Source organism: Schistocerca piceifrons, chromosome 3 (assembly GCF_021461385.2).
Source record: "Schistocerca piceifrons isolate TAMUIC-IGC-003096 chromosome 3, iqSchPice1.1, whole genome shotgun sequence".
In the NCBI taxonomy this organism is placed as follows: Eukaryota; Metazoa; Arthropoda; class Insecta; order Orthoptera; family Acrididae; genus Schistocerca; species Schistocerca piceifrons.
Genome location: NC_060140.1, coordinates 621,798,292 through 621,822,612, shown reverse-complemented (window position 1 = coordinate 621,822,612; position 24,321 = coordinate 621,798,292). Strand labels below are relative to the sequence as shown.

Here is a 24,321-nt window from a genome sequence, read left to right as displayed (position 1 = left end):
GTGACAAGATGCCTCAGATCGCGCAGCTACCCCGTGTGGCCCTAAGAACCACAACAAATGCAGAAGAACCAAATGAAGACGAAAATGCTAGGCAAATTAAAAGAGGTTCAAATAAAGCATCTAGTGAAGATGGAATTGTTGCAGAACTGCTGAAATCAGCTGACCCCAAACCTTTAAAAAAGTTATATCAATCATTGACTATGGTAAACTGAAACATTTCCGGTTGGAAACCAGCCTTAATACATTAGGTGCATAAAAAGGGAGACAGAATGGATGTTAATAATTACAGAGCGATTTCACTTCTTCTTGTCTCATACAAAATTCTATCTCTTTGTCTCTGGAACCAAACTCAATAAAAACGTAAAGGCAAAATTGCTGAGTATCAAGCAGGCTTCAGACCAAACATATCTTATCAAGAACAAATTTTAGTTCTGAAACTAATTCTCAACCATCAAAAAATTTACAACAAGATAGCAGTTTGTACTTTCGTACATTTTAAAAATGTGTACGACACCTACCAAATAATGAAGAAGCAATGTTAGGAGAGACTATTTAGCTTTTGCAGAGTATCTGCCATTTCTATGTCAGGACATCTGACAAAACTCATGTCCAGCAACAACCTGATACCCAAGATTCTAAAAACTAAATATAGGAAAATCGAGAGTTTCTCAGTTCAAATATTTAGGTGAAACATTCAGGAAACTGACCTGGAAAAGACAGGTTACGAAATTTGTTACCAGGCTTACATGAGACATTTACAGCAAAAATGTATCTCAAAATATATGAAACTGAGACATTACTATACAGTCATCAAACCAGAACATCTTCATGGGGCTGAAGCATCCATTTTAAACAGAAAGAGACACTGAAGAATTCCAAAAGAGAAAACAAAAAGCAATCAGGAAAACTTTAGTTCCAAATTATACCGAAGAAGGAACATACAGACTAAGAATAAATACAGATACTGAAAATTATATCAATGTGTATTTGCATATCGAAAAAGGAGGATAAAATTGTATGGACAGGCCATGGAATTCTATGAAACTTGCGGTAAGTCAAAAATCAAAACAATAAGGAATAACATAATGTAAGATACATGACAGGTAAATATTCTGACAGAAAACTCCCAAATGGACAGTTGGCCTGGCAGAAAAAAACAAGAAGACAAGAACAATTTGGTCTGGTGAACTGGAAATAGGCCATTCTGAGAGAATGAAAGTAATATGGGCTCAAAGAAATGCTAAAACAAGATGCTGGAAATGCCCCATGTGGTCCAGCAGGACCCAAATGTGAATAACAATAATAATGCAATAAAAAAATAAAACTGCCTGCTGTGAACCTGGTGTTGGACTGTTTAATTAACAACTGAGCCATCTCTGCTGAAGCTGAATTTTGTTCACTAATTAGTCTGCTTGTGTCATCAGTAATAAGAACAAGATACCAGAAGTATCCTTGTGAAACTCCATTTGTTACAATCTCTTGTTCTGAAGTTACTTCCACTCCTGTGCAATGATGTGTTATTGTGACTGCTGTTTTCTGTTACAAAGGTAACACTTTATCCATGCTATTTGGATATTACTAATGCCATTACATTTTGTGGTCCACACATTTCAAGTATTTGGCAAGGTCATGGTTGCAGAATGTAAAAACAGGATAACTTTCTTGTTTAGCTCTTCAAGAAATGTATTTGTAAAGTCCAGTATGCATTCGCAGTAGAGAATCCTTTATGAAAGCCAAAATAAGATGCAGTTAAGACATCCTACACACAAAAATGTGACAGCATTCTATCATGGACCATTTCCTCCAAAAACCTTTGTATGAAACTGGAAACAGTGAAATGGTCATCTGCAGTTTTTAGAGGGTGTTAATATAGCATAATAAATTTTGGAAACTATACTTCTAAATTACTTTAGCACATATGAAAGGTAGTGTTAACTTTTCCCTTGAAGGAATATGTGTTAACCTGCCTTTACCCTGTTAAAATGATGTGTCTATAAGAGCATTAACTCAAACATAATCTGATACCATTTTGTCGGAAGAGCAAACATTAAAAATGGCAATCTGAAGTTATAGGGATAGAATCTTGTTTACTAGATTGGACAGTACTTCCAGGAAGGATTAAAATGTGTAAATTCAAGGTTTCTATTGGGAGAATGCCTGAGTATTCAAAAATTATTTAATGATATGATCTACTACATTTTATTGAGGCATATATTTGTATACTGTACTTACCAGGTTGTTTATTTGGTCCAGTAACTGGTTAACTTCTTGGCTGTAGACTAACCCAATATGGCTCTTTCCAAGCAGTCTGCGCACTTTACGCTTTATATCTAATTTATTGACATTCATCATGACCATGATTGCTACCAGGTTATACAACATTGTGGAAAGAAGTCGATCTTCATCATGTTCCAACCTTTTCCTTTCTGTGTCACTGAGAGAATTATACCTGAAATATAATATGGAAAAGACATATTACTGACAAAGGTACCACATGACATTTTATCCTTTGGTAGCAGTAGAGTCATCAAAGTGTGCCAGAATGTCTTCCCTCTGTGCTGAAGACATGTTTACTCATGATGCTGAGTAGATTCCTCAGTGCTGTAGACATATTTAGATGGACTGTTTTTCAGTTAGCTGGAGGCATATCATTTCTGATGCTTTTTCCCAATAACTGGTTCACGTCACTCATCAGGACAGAGTTCAGAGAGTTGTTTCAAACCCCAAACCCCCCACCCACCCACACTGACACTTTTAACAGTGATGAATTTTCTACATAAATTTGGAGCAAGCACTGTCAGCTGTGTACATACCAGGTATAAGTAATGTTTGTACAGGAGATGTAGTTGATGTACATCACAACTCCATGACTCTAAATGTAATAGCAAAACGTTGGAGTTACGATACATTGGTGCAATAATTTTCCATGGGGAGTGGGGGGAAGGGCAGGTGAGAGGAGGACATATGAAGTACATAAAGCATAAAAGATGAAGCCAACCACCTTTATTATACATGACTGCAGCAAATAGTTTAAAATCAGAGCATTACCAACAGTTGAGATGGAAAGATACAGGCTTCGAAGGTTTTCATTGCTGAAAATGAGAAATTGTTGGCCACGAGATGCATGCTCAGGCACACAAGTTTTGAATGAAATTATGTTCCAGGATTGCATGTGCTATTATTGAGAATGTTTCACATCTGTGACAACTTTCACAGCACTCTGTATTGATGAAAATCTATTTCAGGCAACTTGTATGTTGTCCAGATGAAGAAGTTTGGAAAAAGGAAGATTAGGCTTTAACATCCCATCAACAATGGGGTCATGAGAGAGACAGAGTACACTCTTATATTGGGGAACCATCCTAGTATTTGCCTCATACAATTTAAGGAAATCATTGAAAACCGCAATTGGAATGATTGGATGGGAATTTGAACCATTATCCTCCCAAATGTGAAGCCAATGTATTAACACTGTGCCATCATGCTCAATAAGGAGGTTTGAAGTAACATTATTTACACTGATGCAAGCAACTGACAACTCTCTCATGCAACTGACTTCAGTTGAATACAGTAAAACCTTCTTTTTACACATTTCAGCGGACTGACCCAAAAAAGTGTAAACTGCAGGAAAGTGTAAAATTACAGGAAAGCATAGCAAACACAACAAGCTGTAAATTTTTTGCCTATTGTTCTCTGTTTATGAACACCACCAACTTTAATGTTTTGACCAGTGTTGTTTACATGTTTTATTTACCATAATTTGAGAATGATTATCAATATCTTTTAAATTTGGTTTCAGACAGACTTTTCTTTCTGTGTTATATTTACACCATTGGACATGATTGGAACAAAGAAGGAAACATGCATTTGTGTATGTTAGCACTCAGCCACTGCCTTTGCGATTATGTGTCCAGCCACTGCCTTTGCAGTTATGTGTAAAGACAGTGACTGAGTGCTGACACATGCAAACACATGCACAGGTTTCCCTCTTCGCTCTGCTCATGTCCAATGGTGTAAATAAACCATGGAAGCAAAAGCCTTTTTTGAAACCACATGAAAAAGACATTTGTATTCTAATGTGGTACTTATTGTTGATAATAATTATAAAATTATGGTAAATAAAACTTGTAACATAATATTGATTAAAACACTTAAGTTGGCAGTCTTTATAAATGGGGACAATAGGTGTGAAATCTATGGCTTGTTGCTGACAAGATCACTCAGTTCAGGGAGGTTCTGGATAAGAAAAATGGTGGAAATTGCCAGCATGTTACAGAGCATCTTGAGGAGGAATGTTTGCATCTGACATCAGATTGTACCAACCTAAGACTTCAAACCTAGTTCAGATTGGGGCATTTCACACAGAAGTAACAGTGGTTCATGAAAGTCCATTATAGAGACAGTCATCTTTATAAGCATAGTTTATTTGTATAAATGACTGTGAAATTAAATTAAAGCTGTTGTAATACAGTGCAATGAGCAGAAGGGAGGTTGCTGCTACAGTCACTGTCATCATATCAGGATTATCATTATGAAAGTGATTCAACATACTTTCCCACCCTTCCAATCACTGCAAACTTATTTTACAGGCAGCTGTGATCCAACATGCCAATAATGAAAAATATATGATCAATAACTTTGCTTATAGTCCGCAGATTTTGCTTTGTTCCGAAGCTGACTTTGAGAAGGAATATGATGCACTTTTTGCAGAAATATGTATGAAAATCAATGTTAATGGTCATGATAACATTAAAGAAAATTTTAAATGTGGGACATGTTGTAAGGCGGAATTTTTAATGATGGGAGAGCATTGCATTGAGAGAACAGGACTTCTGCTGGGGCCAACCAAAATGAACTATGTATTTTAAATGCTCGGTGTCTTCACTGGACCACAGCTACAAGGGGCAGTGAAATGAAAACTGAACACTTCTGTGATTCCATTCAAAAGTAACCAGCAAACACATTAAGACATTTATCCCACTGACACATCAGATGATTAATTCCTGTTTTACAGAAAGCAGTCAGTTGCTGACAGATCCACAACTGCACTTGCTCTTACACTTCCTCATCCAACTGAAACCGATGTCCAAGGATGTTTTTCTTCAGTTCACCAAAGATGTGAATACCACACAGTGAAAGATCCGGGCTGTATGGAAGATGCTGCAGTGTCTCCCAACCAAATCTCTGAAATGTAGCCTTCAGCTGATTGCTAGTGTGGGGCCAGGCATTATCATGCAACACAATGATTCTGTCTAACAGCATTCCTAGCCATTTTGATTTCATAGCATGTTGTGGTTTCTGCAAATTATCTTCATAGCCCTGTGCACTCATTTTCTTCAGGAAATCAACAAGCATAGGGCCAGAGCATTTGAAGAAGAAAGTCATCATTATCTCACCAGAACTTGTGTGAATAGCTTTAGATTCCTTTGGAGGCAGAGATGTGGGATGTTTCCACTGCTGGCTTTGCCAGTTGTCCTCGAGCTTTCAGAATGCTGTCAGTTGCAAGATAATGCCCGCCTCACACTTTCAATCACATGAAGGCAACGCTTCTGCAATTTGGCTGGGAAACACTGCAACATCCTCTGTACAGTCCAGATATTTCACCATGTGATTTTCACATCACTGGCGACGAGAAGAGAGACAAGCATGGACATCAGTTTCAATCAGTTGAGGAAGGGCAAGATTGGGTGTGGTTGTGGATCCATCAGAGGCCAACCACATTCTATGAACCAGGAACTGATCATCTCAACTGCCAGTGGGATAAATGTCTTAATGTGTATGATGATTACTTTTGAATGGAATCATTCCATGGTACCACTGTGGTGGGTATGTGGTTTTCATCTCACTGTCCCTTGTAGATACAAAATATCATAACAGTGTTTCATCTGTCTCTGAGAAAATAACTTCCAGTTTTATGAAATGGATGAAGAAACATACCCTGATGACAACAATACTCAGCTATTCATGAGGAGGTATTTTCCAAATTTACTTTTAGAAAATTAATCAAGGTGGATATCCTGCAGAGCTGGACAGTTTGCTTGAAACTCAGTGTGTGCTGGTGAGAAACCTGACTGGAATAATAGTAATAACAATTCTTTCTTTATACATAAATTTACAATAGAAAACCATAATAATTTCCACTGCAATCATAACAATTAAAAACAAAAGTGACACTGTAGAAGAAAGATGGAGAATTAATAGAAAGCATCCAAGAAGGATAATGATATTTTAATATCAGTCAAATTTGAATGAATATTTCACTTAATTGTGGAGTGTACACCATTATGAAACTTCCTGTCAGATTAAAGCTGTGTCCTAGACTGAGACTCTAACCTAGAACCATGCCCTTCATGGATAATGTCCCTACCAACTGCACAACAGCAAAACACATGACTTGCCGTCACAGCCAGTCTCCTACTTTCAAAACTTCACGGAAATTGTCTTGTCTACCTTGTGGGGGTAGAAAGAAAGGAAATTGCAGGTAGTCTAGCAGCTTATGGGAATGGAAGTATTAATTTTTTCATTATTAAAGAATACTACATGCTTTGAAATATTACTGAGAAAGAGAAACTTTGAATTTGTTGTACACACATCAAAAAATGTTTTGCATCACCCCAGTTCCCAGAACTCCTGGAGATAGAGGTTGATTGTGAATATTGTTCAGAGATGTCACTAAGCCCACCCAAAGATGTAAACAACCATCCATGAGCAGCACCTGTTAGACGGAGAGAGTCTGACAGCCGATTAGCTCCAGTCATTCCACCAGGAAGAAGGTACACAGCTTGTGTTGCCTGTAGTTCAACTATGCCTAGATGGTCAGTACCATGGTTCGACTGCATTCATATTGTTAATTTGTGCCAGGAAGGGCTCTCAACAAGGGAAGTGTCCAGGCATCTCGGAGTGAACCAAAGCGATGTTATTTGGACATGGAGGAGATACAGAGAAACAGGAACTGTCAATTACATGCCTCACTCAGCCCGCCCAAGGGCTACTATTGCAGTGGATGACAACTAGCTACAGATTATGGCTTGGAGGAACCCTGACAGCAACACCACCATGTTGAATAATGCTTTTTATGCTGCCACAGGACATAGTGTTATGGCTCAAACTGTGCGCAATAGGTTGCACGATGCACAACTTCACTCCCAATGTTCATGCTGAGGTCCATCTTTGCAACCACGACACTGTGCAATGTGGTACAGATGGGCCCAACAACATGCCAAATGGACCACTCAGGATTGGCATCACTTTCTCTTCACCTATGAGTGCCACATATGCCTTCAATCAGTCAATCATCAGAGATGTGTTTGGAGGCAACCTGGTCAGACTGAATGCCTTAGACACACTGTCCAGCGAGTGCAGCAAGATGGAGGTTCCCCGATGTTTTGTGGTGGCATTATGTCGGGCCGACGTATGCCACTGGTGGTCATGGAAGACGCCATAACGGCTGTACGATATGTGAATGCCATCTTCCAACCAATAGTGCAACCATAACAGCAGCATACTGGTGAGGCATTCATCTTCATGGATGACAATTTGTGCCCTGATCGTTAAAATCTTGTGAATGATGTCCTTTAGGATAATGACATCGCCTCAACTAGAGTGGCCAGTATGTTCTTCAGAAACAAGCCTTATCGAACATGCCTGAGATAGATTGAAAAGGGCTGTTTATGGACAACATGACTGAACAACCACTCTGAGGATTCTACGTCGAATTGCCGTTGAGGAGGGTGTCAATCTGGACCAACAGTGCCTTGATGAACTTATGGATAGTATGAAATGAAGAATACAGGTATGCATCAATGTAAGGTGTAACAACAACAACGTTATACTATTGTACATATAATAATTTTTTCTTCTGATTTTCGATAAATTAGTGTAATCGATATTCTGATTTCATTTCTTTTTCTTTTTTTGCCATTGTGTTAAAGAAACTGTAAACAATTTTTGATGTGAATATTAATGTTTATGTCAAATTGCAAGCAATATTATAACAAAATGGAAATGTAAGAAATGTTGAAACTGTTGTAAGATGTCAAAGTTGTAATTGTGCGTCTGGTCCATACGTAGGCAATGTATTAGGATATGTGGAATGCAAAACCTTTGGTGAATACCCTGTCTGTAGGGGAGCGGTCAAAGGTGGATGGCAGGCGAGCGCGGGAAAATGCACACGGGCGCGGCATGGCATAACGGGCTCAGCAGTAGTAGTCGGAGTTGGGCTTTGATCTGATCAACACGTTCTGCATCGAGGAGCCTCTCCTGGAAAACGTGATTTCGTTGAGCCTCGGATGTGCCGTTTCTGACGCCTATACGGCATGGCAATATTCCATAGGCACTAAATGGAAAAATATTGCGACGCTATGAAGAAGTAAAGTGCCGATACATCAAGAGCCATAGCTGTGATTGTATGTGTGCTCTGCGCTTCGCCATCTCGCCGCCCACCAATCGCTGCATCAATACGAACAGGTTGAAACTTTTAGTACTGTATTCGTGTGGAGCAGTGTTACTTTTGTTCCTGACTGTTCAATAGCAACTTAACTTTTACCAGAACTGTCCTATCATTTAATTATCCTCATCACTAACCTAGACAGGGTCCTTTCCACATGTTGTGCAATCCGAGTGTCCCGAAATGAAGGTTTAAAGTTTATGTCAATAACAATTACCTGCAGACCTATCTATGTTAGAATGATGTTTAAAGAACTTTGTTGTTAATGAATATATAGGCAAATAATATAGGTCTGACAAAGTTGGAAGATAATTTTGAAATTGGTTTAGTAATGAAGTTTAGTCAATTTGAGACAAAAATAATGATAGTTAAATGAGTAACAAATAAGACAAGAGGAGTAGTAACTCATATATTGGAAATCTTGAGCGCTTAACGATTTCGATAATCAAAAATTTCAGTATAGTGATCATAACAGTTTCAGGGTCCCCCCCCCCCCCCCCCCTTTTCTTTTCTATTCATTTAAATTCTGAAGTTTACTGAACTGATTTGACCAGTAAAGTTAAAGGCAATATAAAACCAAAATTTATCAGTGTTTTACCTTTTTCAAAATTGCCATTGTATGTGTGTTTCGAAAGTGCTATTTCTAGGGTAACCTATGCACGATTTTAATCAGATCAATAGACAGTATGAAGTTTGTAGTAAACATTATAGTGTAATGTGTAAATATGGCTTGTCCTTATTGGTACAGAAAGTGAAATTATCAGTTCAGTAGATTTTCTAGTTCTAAAATTTACCATATTATGCAGTGTCATTACGTGTTGTTTTGTATGAACGTACATCAACTTGTATTGGGAAGAAACTCAGTTAATGCCTAATTAGGCTGGCAACCATATTATTAACAATTTGGTAGCATCTGCTGTGTCGTTTTTTATCCGTCCTAATGTGTAGTTGCACATCAGACTTACTTGACGTATCATTGTTGTTACTGAGTGGGTGGAAGTCTGATTTTGCCTCCATTCAGGTACACGCAGTCAACATATATACCAAAATCCTTTCTTATAAGGTGAAGACCGTCAACTTACCACAGTACAGGCTTTAATACGTATTGTGCGCAGTAGCGTAGGGTTACAAGTGGCTTCCCGGTGACAGGACATCCAGTTGTTGTCGGTCACAAATTAATGTGACTACCAAACAGTGGATGTTCAGTGGCACGAATTTCAATAATAATTAGTAAAGTAAATAGCAGTAAACGTCAAGTACGATAGTATGGTGTAATTTGCGTTCAGTATGGACAAGAACATAGAAACAGTAGATGTGTCGAGCGTAATGGAAAATGTGGCTGGCAGTAGCAGGAGTTTACGTGGCCAGATAACAGATGGCATGAGCGGAAGACAATTGGCGTACATACAATATCACGAACATGTTAACGAACAGATTGAAATGTCGAGATCGTCTCAAACACAGCAAGGAATAAAACAGCGAGTAGAGGGTGACTTTGTAGATGATAGTGGGTATGTGAATGAATCCACTGACTTGTTTGATTCTCCACAGATAAAGAAAGGACCGAAAGAAACTTTTGAAGTAGGATCGGAACACACCAATTCCATAGAGCAAAACAGTGTGAAAATTTTAAGCATGAACGATTTATTTGAACAATTAACCAAACAAATTGCAGGACCGAACGATCAGCTTCAAAAACAAGTTGGTAATCAGGTTAGTCAGCTTAAAACACATGTTGACGAGCAGCTCAAAACACAGAATGATCAACTTAAAAGACACGTTGATGAGCAGCTTAAAACACAGAGCCATCAGCTCAAAACACAGAATGATCAGATTAAAGCACAGGTCGAAGAACAAGGAATTAAAATTAGTAAACAAATAGAACAGGTAGAACAAAAAGTGGGTAATTTAAGCTCTGTAGTAAATACTATGAAACTTGAAATTGACACAATTAATCAAAATATGGATACTATGCAGGGGGAAATTGACAACATTAACTGTAGGTTTGATGTTGAAATTCTCAACATCCAAGAGAAAATAGAGCCTCTAGTTGAAACAAAAGTAGACGAAAAAGTTTTCGGTCTTAAAACTGAGATCATAAACGAATGTCAACACGGAATCTCACAGTTGAAAAAGGCAGTTTCAGACACTGAAAGAGATTTAGGTGAGAAAGTTACTGGATGTGTACAAAAACGTGAACAAAATACTTCGAAAATTCAAGGCAAAATTTTCGATCTTGAGAGTAAAATTAAAGATAGACCTGGTGTTGTCTGTAATGGCACACCACTTACAAAGCTGTTAGAAGGTGAGGAACGCTTCGATCCCGCCAAGAAACATAACGGATGGCATCCGTTAGATTTCATCAAAAATTGCGAGAGAATGTTTCCTGAACACTTGTCTGGTCAGGAAAAGATAAACATAGTAATTAGCGCCTTAGCAGGTGATGCTAAGCGCTGGGGAATTAATTCAAATACCGAACGAATGACGTTCGAAGAATTTAAGCAAAAATTTACGGAAGAATATTGGTCCAAACAAAAACAGGATCACTTGTGGCGCGAGTTTATCATGGCCAAACTTCATGATAACAGGGGCAGAAATTCTTTGAAAGATTTCTGCGAATACTGGTACCGGAAGTTGACGCATTTAAGAGGAAGAAGATCCGATTCAGAAATCATCTGGGAGCTATATAAAAAGCTTCCAGAAGATTAAAAGAGATATGTGGGAAGCAATCATCGCAACTTCCAAGCATTTCTTGAAAGGGTCGAAGACGAAGACCACTGGCGCGAAAGTCGTGCCAATTATCAAAATTTTGGTAACAGAAACAATCATAATCACGACGAGAGAAATGACGGCGATGGGTTTTGCGTCAATATGATACAAAGAGGTAGAGGCAGAGGAAGAGAAAGAGGAAGTTATTCAGGTCGCGGTAGAGGGTACACCGCGCAAAATAATAACGACGCGGGAAACTGATTTCCGCGAACGTTGCGGGCCAAACGGAAGCGGACAGTACATACCAGCCCCGATTTAAGAAATGTTACCGGAGGGACAGTAAAATTATGAGACAGGTTAGAGACAGGCGTGGAACGACGCAATGTGTCGTTGCGGAACAAGCGTCAGGTGCGCGCACAGATGACTCATCTTCGCTGCGCAGAGTGCTACATATTAACAGGCGAGTGGAGCATCAGGGGGCAACGGCCCAGCCTAGCAGAACAGCTGTTCAGAGAGAAGCCGATAGCAATGCGGCAGCATTAGATATGAACATTGCCGTAAGAACTGGTGAATACATTACGAGTGGTAATTCCGTGGCGAAGGAAATAATAGATGAAACAGTGGATACACAGAGAGGTGCGGTTAGCAGTGTTAGCAATAAAGTAAATGGCGAGAATGAGTTAGCAGAAGTAACTGATTGGCGTGTGCAGATTGACGATCTGTACAAGGGCCTAAAGCAATGTGAGTGCGAGGATTTTAAGAAGGAGTATGAGGCAAGGAGACTAATTAGTGAAAAAGGAGATAGTAGGGACGTCGATAAGGTGACGTGGCCCGAATTTAAAGAGGAGAGAGTAAATAGCACCGCACAAAGTACACGTGCTGCCGATAGGATGAAGGTTAAAGATAGGAAGGAACTGGAGGATGAAATCCTAAGCATTGACGAGGAAGTAACTTCTGTTAACAATCCGCCAACAGTACAAGCTGCTACCGAAAGGCACCGTGGGGAAGAGGCAGGTGATTACCTAAAAGTAATTGAAATCCACGAGGATTACACTAAATATGAAGTAACAGTGGATGTGAGTAAAGCTGATAATGAGGCCGTTGTGTCAAAGGAGGATATTGAATTAAAATTAAAGCCTGACGAAAATGTAGAGGGAGAACTTAGTGCCTGTCTCAGAAAAGCTTTTATGTTAGAACCTGAAAGCGAGCCAGAATGGTCGGATTCTGACGAGTGTTCAGATGACGAATATTTCCGTACTAGTGAAAATAATGGGGGTACAGCTAATTGCGATATTGTACCTAATGATGACGTAGTTTCAAAACAAAATCCAGATGTTGAGACTGAACAAAGAAAGAAAGAGCCACCGGATGACTCAGTGTTTATTTTGCAACGAGTTCAAGTAAGTAAAGACTTTGAACTCCAGAAACTGGAAAAGCCGCCAGATATAAATGGTTCACAGGTCAGGAACGTATCTTGGGACAATGTCACAGTCGACCAAGGTGCGTTGTGGAAAAAACAGGAAGGGGCATGATTTAGAGTCTGGGGCAGATTTATATTGGACTTTGAGAATGTCATGAACCTTACATCATGAATCTACTGGGTTCCCACCGGAAGAAATTTTGTTAGGCAGCAGGAGTAAAAGTTTAATTGAAGAAAAACTAGAGTTTCCACCTTGTACAAGTTTGAGGCTGAATCAAAAGAAAGAATTAGTCAGAAAAAGGGCAAAGCAAAAAGCTGAATCTAGATCTAAAAGATACGATAAAAATCTGAAAGTTTCAAAATTTAAAATTGGGGATTATGTTCTTTTAAAAACCCACGAAAAGTCTAATGAACTGAACCATGAAATTTCCAAATTTAAATATATTTATAATGAACCGTATATAATACAGAACATTCCCCACGATAATTCTTACTACCTGATCTACCCAAAATCCAAAAGACCTTTAGGTGTAAGAAATGTTGTGGACCTGAAACTGTATGTTCCTAGGAGTGAGTGACCTAAGTACACTCAGAGAGCAATTTGCAGTAAATGTGATGTATCTTATGCTGAAACTAATTTATTCCAAATGTAACTAATGTTTGTAAATATATGTGTACCAATATCAGTGTGCTAATGTACTTATGTGAGTTTCAGATTGCCAAATGTACTGTAAATGTAAAGATGTATGGAGAAAAGGGCTGAAAAGAAAGGGTAAATGCTGCAAGCCAAATAAAAGATGGGACTGTCAAAAATCAAAGTGGGCAGTATATGAGTCATAATATAAAGGACTGCCAAACACCAATGAGGGCAGATAAATAGTCAATGGAGAATTGTAAGTGTGGTACAGGTGATGTGGTAAAATGATGGTAAACGGACTGCCCAAATCCGAATAATAGGCAGCAAATATGTGCAGTAAATTTTCTGAATACTATTGTGTGGTTATTAGTAAATAAGGAAGTGGACTGCCATTCAATGCAAGCAGCATCAAATTGTCTTATGCTGTATATAGGTATTTGTATTTGCTTTTGTAATTAAGTGTTAGTGTTCCGGATTAGAAATTATTTCTTTGATAAATTTAGTAAAAATGAGTAATGTGCTAATTAAATAATGTTGTGATAGGAGGTTGGACTGTGCTGGAAACAGGGGCATGTGTAACAACAACAACGTTATACTATTGTACATATAATAATTTTTTCTTCTGATTTTCGATAAATTAGTGTAATCGATATTCTGATTTCATTTCTTTTTCTTTCTTTGCCATTGTGTTAAAGAAACTGTAAACAATTTTCGATGTGAATATTAATGTTTATGTCAAATTGCAAGCAATATTATAACAAAATGGAAATGTAAGAAATGTTGAAACGGTTGTAAGATGTCAAAGTTGTATTTGTGCATCTGGTCCATACGTAGGCAATGTATTAGGATATGTGGAATGCAAAACCTTTGGTGAATACCCTGTCTGTAGGGGAGTGGTCAAAGGTGGATGGCAGGCGAGCGCGGGAAAATGCACACGGGCGCGGCATGGCATAACGGGCTCAGCAGTAGTAGTCGGAGTTGGGCTTTCATCTGATCAACACGTTCTGCATCGAGGAGCCTCTCCTGGAAAACGTGATTTCGTTGAGCCTCGGATGTGCCGATACAATTGACAACAAAAACTGGAGATGGAAAATCAACTGTAACGGTCTTTGAAACGATGTAAATCATGAAAATATACAAAAGTCCCAGTTAATAAGGAGTGTTCTGATTTTTCACTCTTTGTCCCACTGTCCCAAAAGGGCTCAATTGGAATGCCAAATATACCAGTTTTCAAGTAAGAGAATCAAATATTTATATTCTACTGCTTCAATATATTAATATGTCTCCACTCTTTAAAAAATGCGCAATGAAGGAATTTCCAAATGGCATAAAAATTGACACATGTGATGTACACGTACAGACAAACAAATGAGAACAGCTTCAGAAAAACTCGATGGTTTATTCAGGATAGAAAGCTTCACAAATTGAGCAAGTTAATAATGCATTGGTCCTCAATGGCCCATATGCAAGCAGTTATTCAGCTTGGCACTGAATGACAGAGTTGATGGACATTCTCCTGTGGGATATTGTGCAAATTCTGTCCAGTTGGTGTGTCAGATCATCAAAATTCCAAGCTGGTTGGAGGATCCCACCCATAATGCTCCAAATGTTCTCAACTGCAAAGAGATCCAGCCTTGCTTGCCAAGGTAGGGTTTTACTAGCATGAAGGTAAGCAGTAGAAACTCTCGTCATGAACAGGCAGGCATTACTTTGCTGAAATGTAAGCCCAGGACGTCTTGCCATGAAGGTCAACAAAATGGGGTGTAGAATATGGTTGATGTACTGCTGTACTGTAAGTGTGCCATGGATGACAACCAATGGGGTCCTGTTATGAAATGAAATGGCACCTCAGGCCATTGCTTCTGGTTGTCAGGTTGTATGGTGGACAACAGTCATGTTGGTTTTCAAATGCTGTCCACAGTGTCTCCAGACATGTCTTTGCTGGTCATTGGAGCTCATTTCAAAGCAAGACTCATCACCGATATCAATTCTACTCCAGTCAATGAGATGTCAGACCAAAGATGTATCTTGAGACACCCTGGACAGTGGTGGGATCCCTACCTGACTATCAGCTGCCATATGGCCTGACAACCTAGAGTGATGACCTGGGGTGCCATTTCAGTTCACAGCAGAACCCCTTTGGTTGTCAACTGCAGCACACTTACAAGATAGCAGTAAATCAACAAAATCCCATGTCCTGTTTTTTTGTTTTGTTACCATTCATGGCCAGCCATCCATAAGGGCTCACATTTCAGCAAGGTAACACCTGCCTGAACACAGAGAGATTCTACACCTTGTCTCCATGCTTACTAAACCTTATATTGACCAACAAGGTTGCCAGATCTCTCCAAAATTGAGAACATTTAGAGCATTATGAGCAGGACCCTCCAACCAGCTTGGGATTTCAACAGGCAAACATAAATATGGACAGAATTTGCACGATATCCCTCAGGAAAACAACACTGTTAATGATTTCTAAGTAGAATAAAACGACTAACACTATATTCACCAGAGTATGAGACGACCCTAAATATAAGGTGACCCTCCCCTCCCTTTTTTAAAAACAAACTCATTGATAAAGATTCATTTTTAACATATTCTGGATAATTAAAACCACAAACTGTTTCATGGCATACAGAATCTGCTAAAAAGTTAACATTATACCTATTGTAAAGGGATGTCATTTATTGATTGTCTACATTTTGATAATACAAAGAGAAATAAAATAAAGAAAAATAAATGATTACATTAATTTTTGGATTATTTTCTGTTCTACCTTTTCTGCTTGTTAACCTTGTAGTTTTTGGTACCACTGTTTGTAATCTTCATCAGCATCCTAATAACATAGCTGTGAAATTTGAATCTTCATTATCACAAACATTGATTGTTTTTGTGAATATGTTGCTATTTCTGAGCACACAGCTGAGAACACAGGTATTTTGATCTGAATACATATCAAATTTTTCTTCTATACTGACATAAGAATGTTACACTGTCTCTTACTTCCAAACATGTCCCCTGCCTGCTGCTCTCTTGTTGGCCATGTACAACCAGCTGACACGCCCCCATTCATTCCCATTCCCATCATACATCACAGCGAGCATCGACAATATTACAGCAAGAAACATGTAAGTATACCGTTGACCCCTATCTAGACTTTTACTGTCTCTTGAAGAAATGAATACTGTTGTTGAGTATTTGTCCAATTTTAAAGTCAGTTCAATTACAACTACAAATGGATTCAGGCAAACAGCAGTTTAAATGTGTTAGATGTTCATAAAAAAGCCACAGTACATGGTATAGACTCTCATGGTTGGCAACAGAATGAAATTTGCTGCTCGTTCACTGCTCCCATCCCCCACAATCCTTGTAGTTCCCAGTCAAGCTGGTGTCAGTGATACCCTTCCACTCCTTTCTAAGTGCTGAGTTTGAGCAACTGTGCAAATTCACACAGCAATATCTTCTAGCATGCAGGTCATATGTAACAACACCAAGGAACACATAAGTAATATATCACAATTACAATTCAGTCCCATTCTCTAAACTTTGATCATCTCACAATCTAGTGATGTCTGTTGGTACTGTCTCTGTGACAGGTCTTGTCGCTGTAATTTATTCTGAGGATAACAATGACATTCAGTTTAATATGATGTGCCTCCTTTGTTACACATATCATTCTGGATTAATTTTCCTTCTGTTTCAAGTGAATGTCACTGTCATGTTCTAACATTTTCCCCAGTGTTCTAACGCATGAACAGTGACCTAATTTCTCATGTGCAATCCACTTAGTAAATCATTACAGTCTCTCATAATGAAATAAAATATTAGTTCCAGTTCCGAGTCAAATACTATTTCAACATTTCCGATTTTGAATGTTGCCATTATCTGAATGTTGCCTTTATCTAAATAGCAGTGTCAATGTTTTTATGTGGTTTCCATTCATTAATAAGAATGGCTATTGCAAACCTATTCAAGTAAACAAAAGTTTGTGAGATGATAGAATTGAACGCTATTTCCTCCTGTGTTCCACAAAATTGTCAGATTTTAATCTGGGCAATAGATTGTTGTAGTGACTAGTTCATAATTTTTCACATATCTCTTGCACTAGCACCATGTGAGTCAATGTCACATAGTTGTTCAAGCAATGTCGATACTGTATCAAGCACTTTGGTGTATCCAGAAATGTCAAGCCTGTTGGAATGCGAGTATCATTTGCTGAGTGCTGCCCTTCTGAATTCTTCAAAATAAATCTGCACATGAACTCAATAACCAAAGATTCATCTCTAAATGTACAACAACCCCTATAAATGTAAGACTACTCCTATATACTCCACTAAACAATGTAAAAACCTTGACCTCAGCAGCAGTAGTTTAATCTGTGAGTATTAGTCAACCCTGTATGTATCAAATGAGGAATATGAGAAAAAAAACTCATTTTATAATTGGGTAAATGTGGTACATAACATATATGTGACCATCTGAGGCTTACTCTCATACTAGGTGTAGTCTATCTGATTGCAGTTGGTAACTCGTATAGCAACCATTATTCACTTAATTAACTTGAGTTATACTAATTTGTCTACTGTTGCAGTGCCTCTATGTGTAATTATAATGTGTGGATTGTTATTGTTTCGTGGTGCCAAAAGCAAAATTTAAGTGTTCTTTAGTGATGGATACACAGAAATATGGTCTTTCATAAAACAAGGCAACACAGATGGGTAAGCATTCTGCAAAACACTGTTCCTGTTATTTTTCAGTTAAACATAGTGCAAAATCTGACATAAATCATGACATTAAGACCCAAAAATATCAAAGAATCAGGCCTACTCAATGACAGGCATCCACTTCAAAACTCTCAACTTGTTTTGTACAACCACACACAAGAGAGGAAATGCTCACTACTACTGCTGAACTGACAACAGCATTCAGAACAGTAAACATCAACAATTCATTTAAGTCACTTAATTGGAAAACAAAACTGTGTTTAGTTATGTATGCCAATCCTGCGATTGCTAAAAAGCAAAATGTTGGAAGAACAAAAGCCACAGCACTAATCAAACATATTCTTGTTCTTCATTCTGTAACCACTTGCATCTTGGATTTGATAAAGCTGCACTGTACAGACTTGCAACTGATAGTGGCAATCACAAAGCAATGAAATTATTTCCTATGGTGGTTCAGTATTTTGATGTAGGTGAAGGGATGAAAACTAAACTAATTAAGCTGGATACTGTATAAAATGAAACATCAGAAACTATATCCAGCTTATGCACTTCAGCACTCCCAATTGCAACATCAGTCACAGAGGGTTTAACCGTACAGGTGAAAACAACAAATTCAGTTGCTTAAAAACAAAACTTGGAAAGAGTGGCTGTCCAGCACACATTTTATGTAACACTTTTTCAGCTGCTGCAGAAGTTTCTGCGACTACCTGAGAAGCCAGCATTGCCCAGATATGTATTATTCTAGTCATCTATCAGTCCATCTCCTCCTCCCCCCCCTCCCTCTGTCCACCTCCTCCTTCCCCCCTCACTGTCCATCTCCTCCACCCCCTCTTCTGTCACCTTGTCCCCCCCCCCCACACACACACTATGATCATATCCTCCTGCTCCTCTCTCCATGTTTCTCCTACTACCCCACCCTCTGTCACTTGCTCTACCCTCCCCCATCTGTATATCCACTCCCGCTGTCCCTGTCCATCTCCTCCTCTCCCATCTCTCTGCCTGTCTTCTCCTTTCTCTGTCAATTTCCTCCTCCCCTTCTCCCTGTCCATCTTCTCCTCCTTCCTCTGTCTGCCTATCTCTTTCATCCCCCTGTCTCTGTCCATCTCCTCCTCATTCCCTCTGTGTTCATGTCCTTTTCCCCTCACTGTCCTTGTCCTCCTCCTCCTCTCCTATCTGTGTCCATCTCCTTGTTCTCCCTCTTTATCCATCCATCTCTTTCTCCCCCCTTCTTTCTCCACATTATCACCACCACCACAACAGGATCCTCATGGTTCTTATCAAGACAGTATTTCTTTACAGATCATATCGAATATGTGAACCAAATTTTGTTGAAATCATTCCAAGAATTAGGATGAGCTTTTCACCCATGGTTTTGAACATGCACGTATATGTCAAATATGTTTCACATGTGTTTGTAGACATCTATATCAAATTTTGCCCCGCAGTTTCATTTTCATGGAGTTCGATGTTTATGACATCTTATCTCTTGAACAATGAGATGTACAATGACATGATTTTGCAGTTACATACATTGGTACATGTCGCTACTGTCTGCAGAATGTGTTGTGAATAAAGGTAGTAGCAAAGTAGTAATAAATTCAAATACCATGTACAATGCGACAGTTTTTCAAGTATCTCAGAGTTTATGATGTCATATCTCCTGAACTGTGTGTCATACAGTGAAATAATTTTGCCAGTACATTCAGCTGTATAAGTAAACACTGTCAGAAAAATGTGTAATGAATATATTAAGTAGTAAAGAAGTAATAAATTAAAACATAATGCTCCATTTGGTAGTTTTGCTGCATGTATGGTACAGCGGAAACGTATTAATTGATAAACTTCTTTCCATTCATCACTTTGTGATGGTAGTCAGCAAGAAATAGTTTGATAAAGGTTTGAAATCGTGCGTAAAGCTTATTGCAAGCCACTAAGTGCTTTTATTCTCAAATACTGGATAAATAAAGTATGGCTGTTCGTGCATTGTGGAGTACACTGGTTTTTCATCCCCATCCTCTTGATAGGCAGGTGGTTCTTGCACACACAGCTATTATTTTCAGACAGTAAGTGATATTAGACTAGATTAGATTAGATTAATACTAGTTCCATGGATCATGAATACGATATTTCGTAATGATGTGGAACGAGTCAAATTTTCCAATACATGACATAATTAAGTTAATTTAACAACATACTTAAGTTAATATAACACCTTTTTTTTATTTTTTTGTGTTTTTATTTTTTTATTATTTTTTTTTATATTTTTTTTACTTAATTTATATCTAAAAATTCCTCTATGGAGTAGAAGGAGTTGTCATTCAGAAATTCTTTTAATTTCTTCTTAAATACTTGTTGGTTATCTGTCAGACTTTTGATACTATTTGGTAAGTGACCAAAGACTTTAGTGCCAGTATAATTCACCCCTTTCTGTGCCAAAGTTAGATTTAATCTTGAATAGTGAAGATCATCCTTTCTCCTAGTATTGTAGTTATGCACACTGCTATTACTTTTGAATTGGGTTTGGTTGTTAATAACAAATTTCATAAGAGAGTATTTATATTGAGAAGCTACTGTGAATATCCCTAGATCCTTAAATAAATGTCTGCAGGATGATCTTGGGTGGACTCCAGCTATTATTCTGATTACACGCTTTTGTGCAATAAATACTTTATTCCTCAGTGATGAATTACCCCAAAATATGATGCCATATGAAAGCAATGAGTGAAAATAGGCATAGTAAGCTAATTTACTAAGATGTTTATCACCAAAATTTGCAATGACCCTTATTGCATAAGTAGCTGAACTCAAACGTTTCAGCAGATCATCAATGTGTTTCTTCCAATTTAATTGCTCATCAATGGACACACCTAAAAATTTGGAATATTCTACCTTAGCTATATACTTCTGATTAAGGTCTATATTTATTAATGGCATCATACCATTCACTGTACGGAACTATATGTACTGTGTCTTATCAAAATTCAGTGAGAGTCCATTTACAAGGAACCACTTAGTAATTTTCTGAAAGACAGTATTGACAATTTCATCAGTTAATTCTTGTTTGTCAGGTGTGATTACTATGCTTGTATCATCAGCAAAGAGAACTAACTTTGCCTCTTCATGAATATAGAATGGCAAGTCATTAATATATGTTAAGAACAACAAAGGACCCAAGATATCCTAAACAAGATGGTTGAAATTAGTCTAGTGGTTTAGGAGGAGATGTGGCACACACATATACGCATACATCGACTTTTATAATATGTATAGGTATCTAGCAAATTGTGGTGAAACTTTCTATTTTTCCGTCTACACAATCAGAACATCAGAATGTGTTGACTTTTGTGTATTTGTGCATTCTTGCTACAGATAACATTTGTCACACTCTAAAACTAGATGGTTGGCTTTCATTCCTGCAGTCAAGAGAAACTTACAACTGTCTACTTCTTAGAAGACAAAATGTCAAAGGTCTCGGCAGAATTTTTCTTTGCCCCTTCAAGTGACATTTACTTTTGGTTTACTCACCATCAGTTGAGTTTTTTAGTAAACAAATAAAGGAAATTGAGAGTAGTAACTTATCTGTGACTGAAGTGAAGGTTATTACTGAGAATACAATAATTTCATTGCAAGAGAAATAAAACTGTTGGTATTAGGTATGAAAGCTAAAGAAATGTTAAAAATACAGATCATTGTTCTGAAATAACCATAAAAAAATTTCACAGTGACCTAAAAGAGTTTTTATGAGACTGCCATTACTTATTTTGCAAAATGGTCTCTTCAACTGTCAGGTTTTGACATTTTTGATTGGATGTCTTCGACTAAATTAGTGGAATGGGAAGACATAGAAAGGACATTGGTTTATTTAAAAGGAAAGGAAGTAGATATTTATGAGTCAGGAACGTTTTGATCAGTAAGTGCATTGGAGAATTTTCTGGCTTCGAAACTTTCATAGGATAACTGGAAGTCAGTAGTATTACCTGCCCAGAACAAATGGTTGGAATTTTTCAGAAATACAGAGTTCAACATTCAGAAGCCTGAATTGCCAAAGACATGCCAATGTATGTTTTCAGTTGTAGCACATATTCTAATGCTGAGAATTTTTCACTAATGGGAGCTCAGTGCACTACAGAATGAAATTGTTTGGATGTATCAACAACTGAGGGTGTCTTAAAGTGTACTTTCAAGTGAGATGTGCAGAAATTTATAATCATGAAGTAAAGAAACTGATCTTCTAAGAGCCGTCAAATCATCTGAGAAGTATGACTGGCCCATCAAATAATCTGTGTAAACATTGGGTACACAAGTAACTTTTGTTACGCTTTGTTATTTTCAAATATATTTATACCAAAGTATAATTCTCCCTAGTAACATATAGGTTCATTTTTCCAGGCATTTGAAGTTCCTCCTCATACACATCTTGTGACTGGATTTCTGCGGATTTTGTCCCAATTTTACTACAAACATTTATAGCAGCTCTAGTCTGATCTGAAAGAATGATAAACGTAAAACAAGAAATGAAGGTAAACTTATTTGAGAATACAAAATAAAATTTCCAAAGTAATAGGAGAAAATCATAAAAGAACGCAATTGGTAGTTTACACCAGAATTTTCAAACAGAAGATGGAACAAGGAAAAAAAGGTTAAAGTTGACATGAATAAACCAGCATGGGCATTTTTAAAGAGATTACTATTTATGGTAGTTTCCTTGATTGCTAACAGAAGTAGGTGTATAGAGCATAAGATGCAACCACCTCCTAGCACACGAACTGCCAGGTGGAGAGGAGCAATGTGTGAGTGAACGAGCTCTGCGTTCCTCATACAGTGCTAGTATTACTTGTGTACTTTGGGCTTCTTAATGAATATTTACAAATGCAGAAGTGACAGGAACTTTACTATGCACTGTAACTCTTTTTCTCTGAGGAGTCATAGTACCCATCCCATGAGGAATCAGAAATTGCTTCTTTACTCTAGCTGAAGCTTACAAACTGATAGCACAACACAACATTCACTACCTAATGGTTACTACAATGCATAAACACTGTTAATCTTGCAAAAGTGATAATGCTGGCAATTTCCAAACACCTAAAGTCTTTTGAGTTCTGTTGAGGTCTACCAATTCAGAATTAGAATGATCAAGAATCAAGAGAAGTATGAAATATGGTACAAATGAACATAGAAATTAAATACAGATGGTAAACAAGGTTTCCGCAGAAAATTGGAGATTGCACCAACAAGAACTGAAGAAATCTAGGGGAAGAGAGAAGATTTTAAAAAGATCAAAAAGTATGAAGAAGAACTTGGTGATGAGAAGCTGAAAGAAGAAAAACGTTCATAGCAAGCCAATAGAACTTCCAAGTGAAGCACAGATAAAACCTGTCTCCAAGGAGGGTAGTGGTAGTGATCCACAAAACTACCATCCAATATCTTTGACATTGATTTGCTGTAGAAGCTTAGAACATATTCTAAGTTGAAACATAATTATGTATCTTGAACAGGATAACCTCCACGCAGCCAGCATGGATTCCAAAAACACTGACCATGTGAAACCCTACTCACTCTGTTCTCATATGATATACTGAAAGTTTTGGATCAAAGCAGTCAGGCAGATGCAGTATTTCTTGATTTCTGAAAAGCATTTGACTCAATACCACACCTATGGTTATTGTCAAAAATTTCATCATATGGGGTATTAAGTGAAATTTGTGATTGAATTAGGGACTTTTATTGTAGGGAGGACACAGCATGTTATCTTGGATGGAGAGTCATGGTCATATGTATTTGTTACTACAGGTGAGCCCGTGGGAAGTATGTTGGGACCCTTGTTGTTCATGTTTTAAATTAATGACCTTGCAGACAATATTAATAGTAACCACAGGCCTTTTTCAGAAGATGCAGTTATCTGTAATGGAGTCCTACCTGAAAGAAGCTGCATAAATATTCAGTCAGACCTTGACAAGATTTCAAAGAGGTGCAGACATTAGCAACTTACTTTAAATGTTCCCAAATCCAAAATTGTGCATTTCATAAGACAAAAAAAATGTATTATCCTCTGACTATAATATCAATGATTCGCTGCTGGAATCAGCCAACTCATACAAATAGCTGGGTATAACACTGTGTAGGGATGGAAATAGAAATGGAAATCTTGTGCGGCTAGGACCTCCTGTCGGGTAGACTGTTCGCCTGGTGCAAGTCTTTTGAGTGGATGCCAAATCGGTGACTTGCGTGTTGATGGGGATGAAATGATGATGATAAGGACAACACACCACTCAGTCCCTGAGTGGAGAAAATCTCTGACCCAGCTGGGAATCAAACCCAGGCCGTTAGGCATGACATTTCATCGCGCTGGCCACTCAGCTACCAGGGGCGGACACGGTGTAGGGAT

The 24,321-nt window shown here is 38.0% G+C and overlaps 1 protein-coding gene across 1 annotated transcript in view; it reads right to left on the bottom strand.

Annotated features, from left to right (window-relative positions):
* Nucleotides 1–24,321, bottom strand: part of LOC124788082 (MAP kinase-activating death domain protein) — a 593,942-nt gene that overhangs the window by 144,813 nt on the left and 424,808 nt on the right. The window contains exon 31 of the mRNA XM_047255179.1: nucleotides 2,233–2,449. Within this exon, the coding sequence (XP_047111135.1) occupies nucleotides 2,233–2,449 (217 nt within the window). The remainder of the gene's footprint in view (nucleotides 1–2,232; nucleotides 2,450–24,321) is intronic.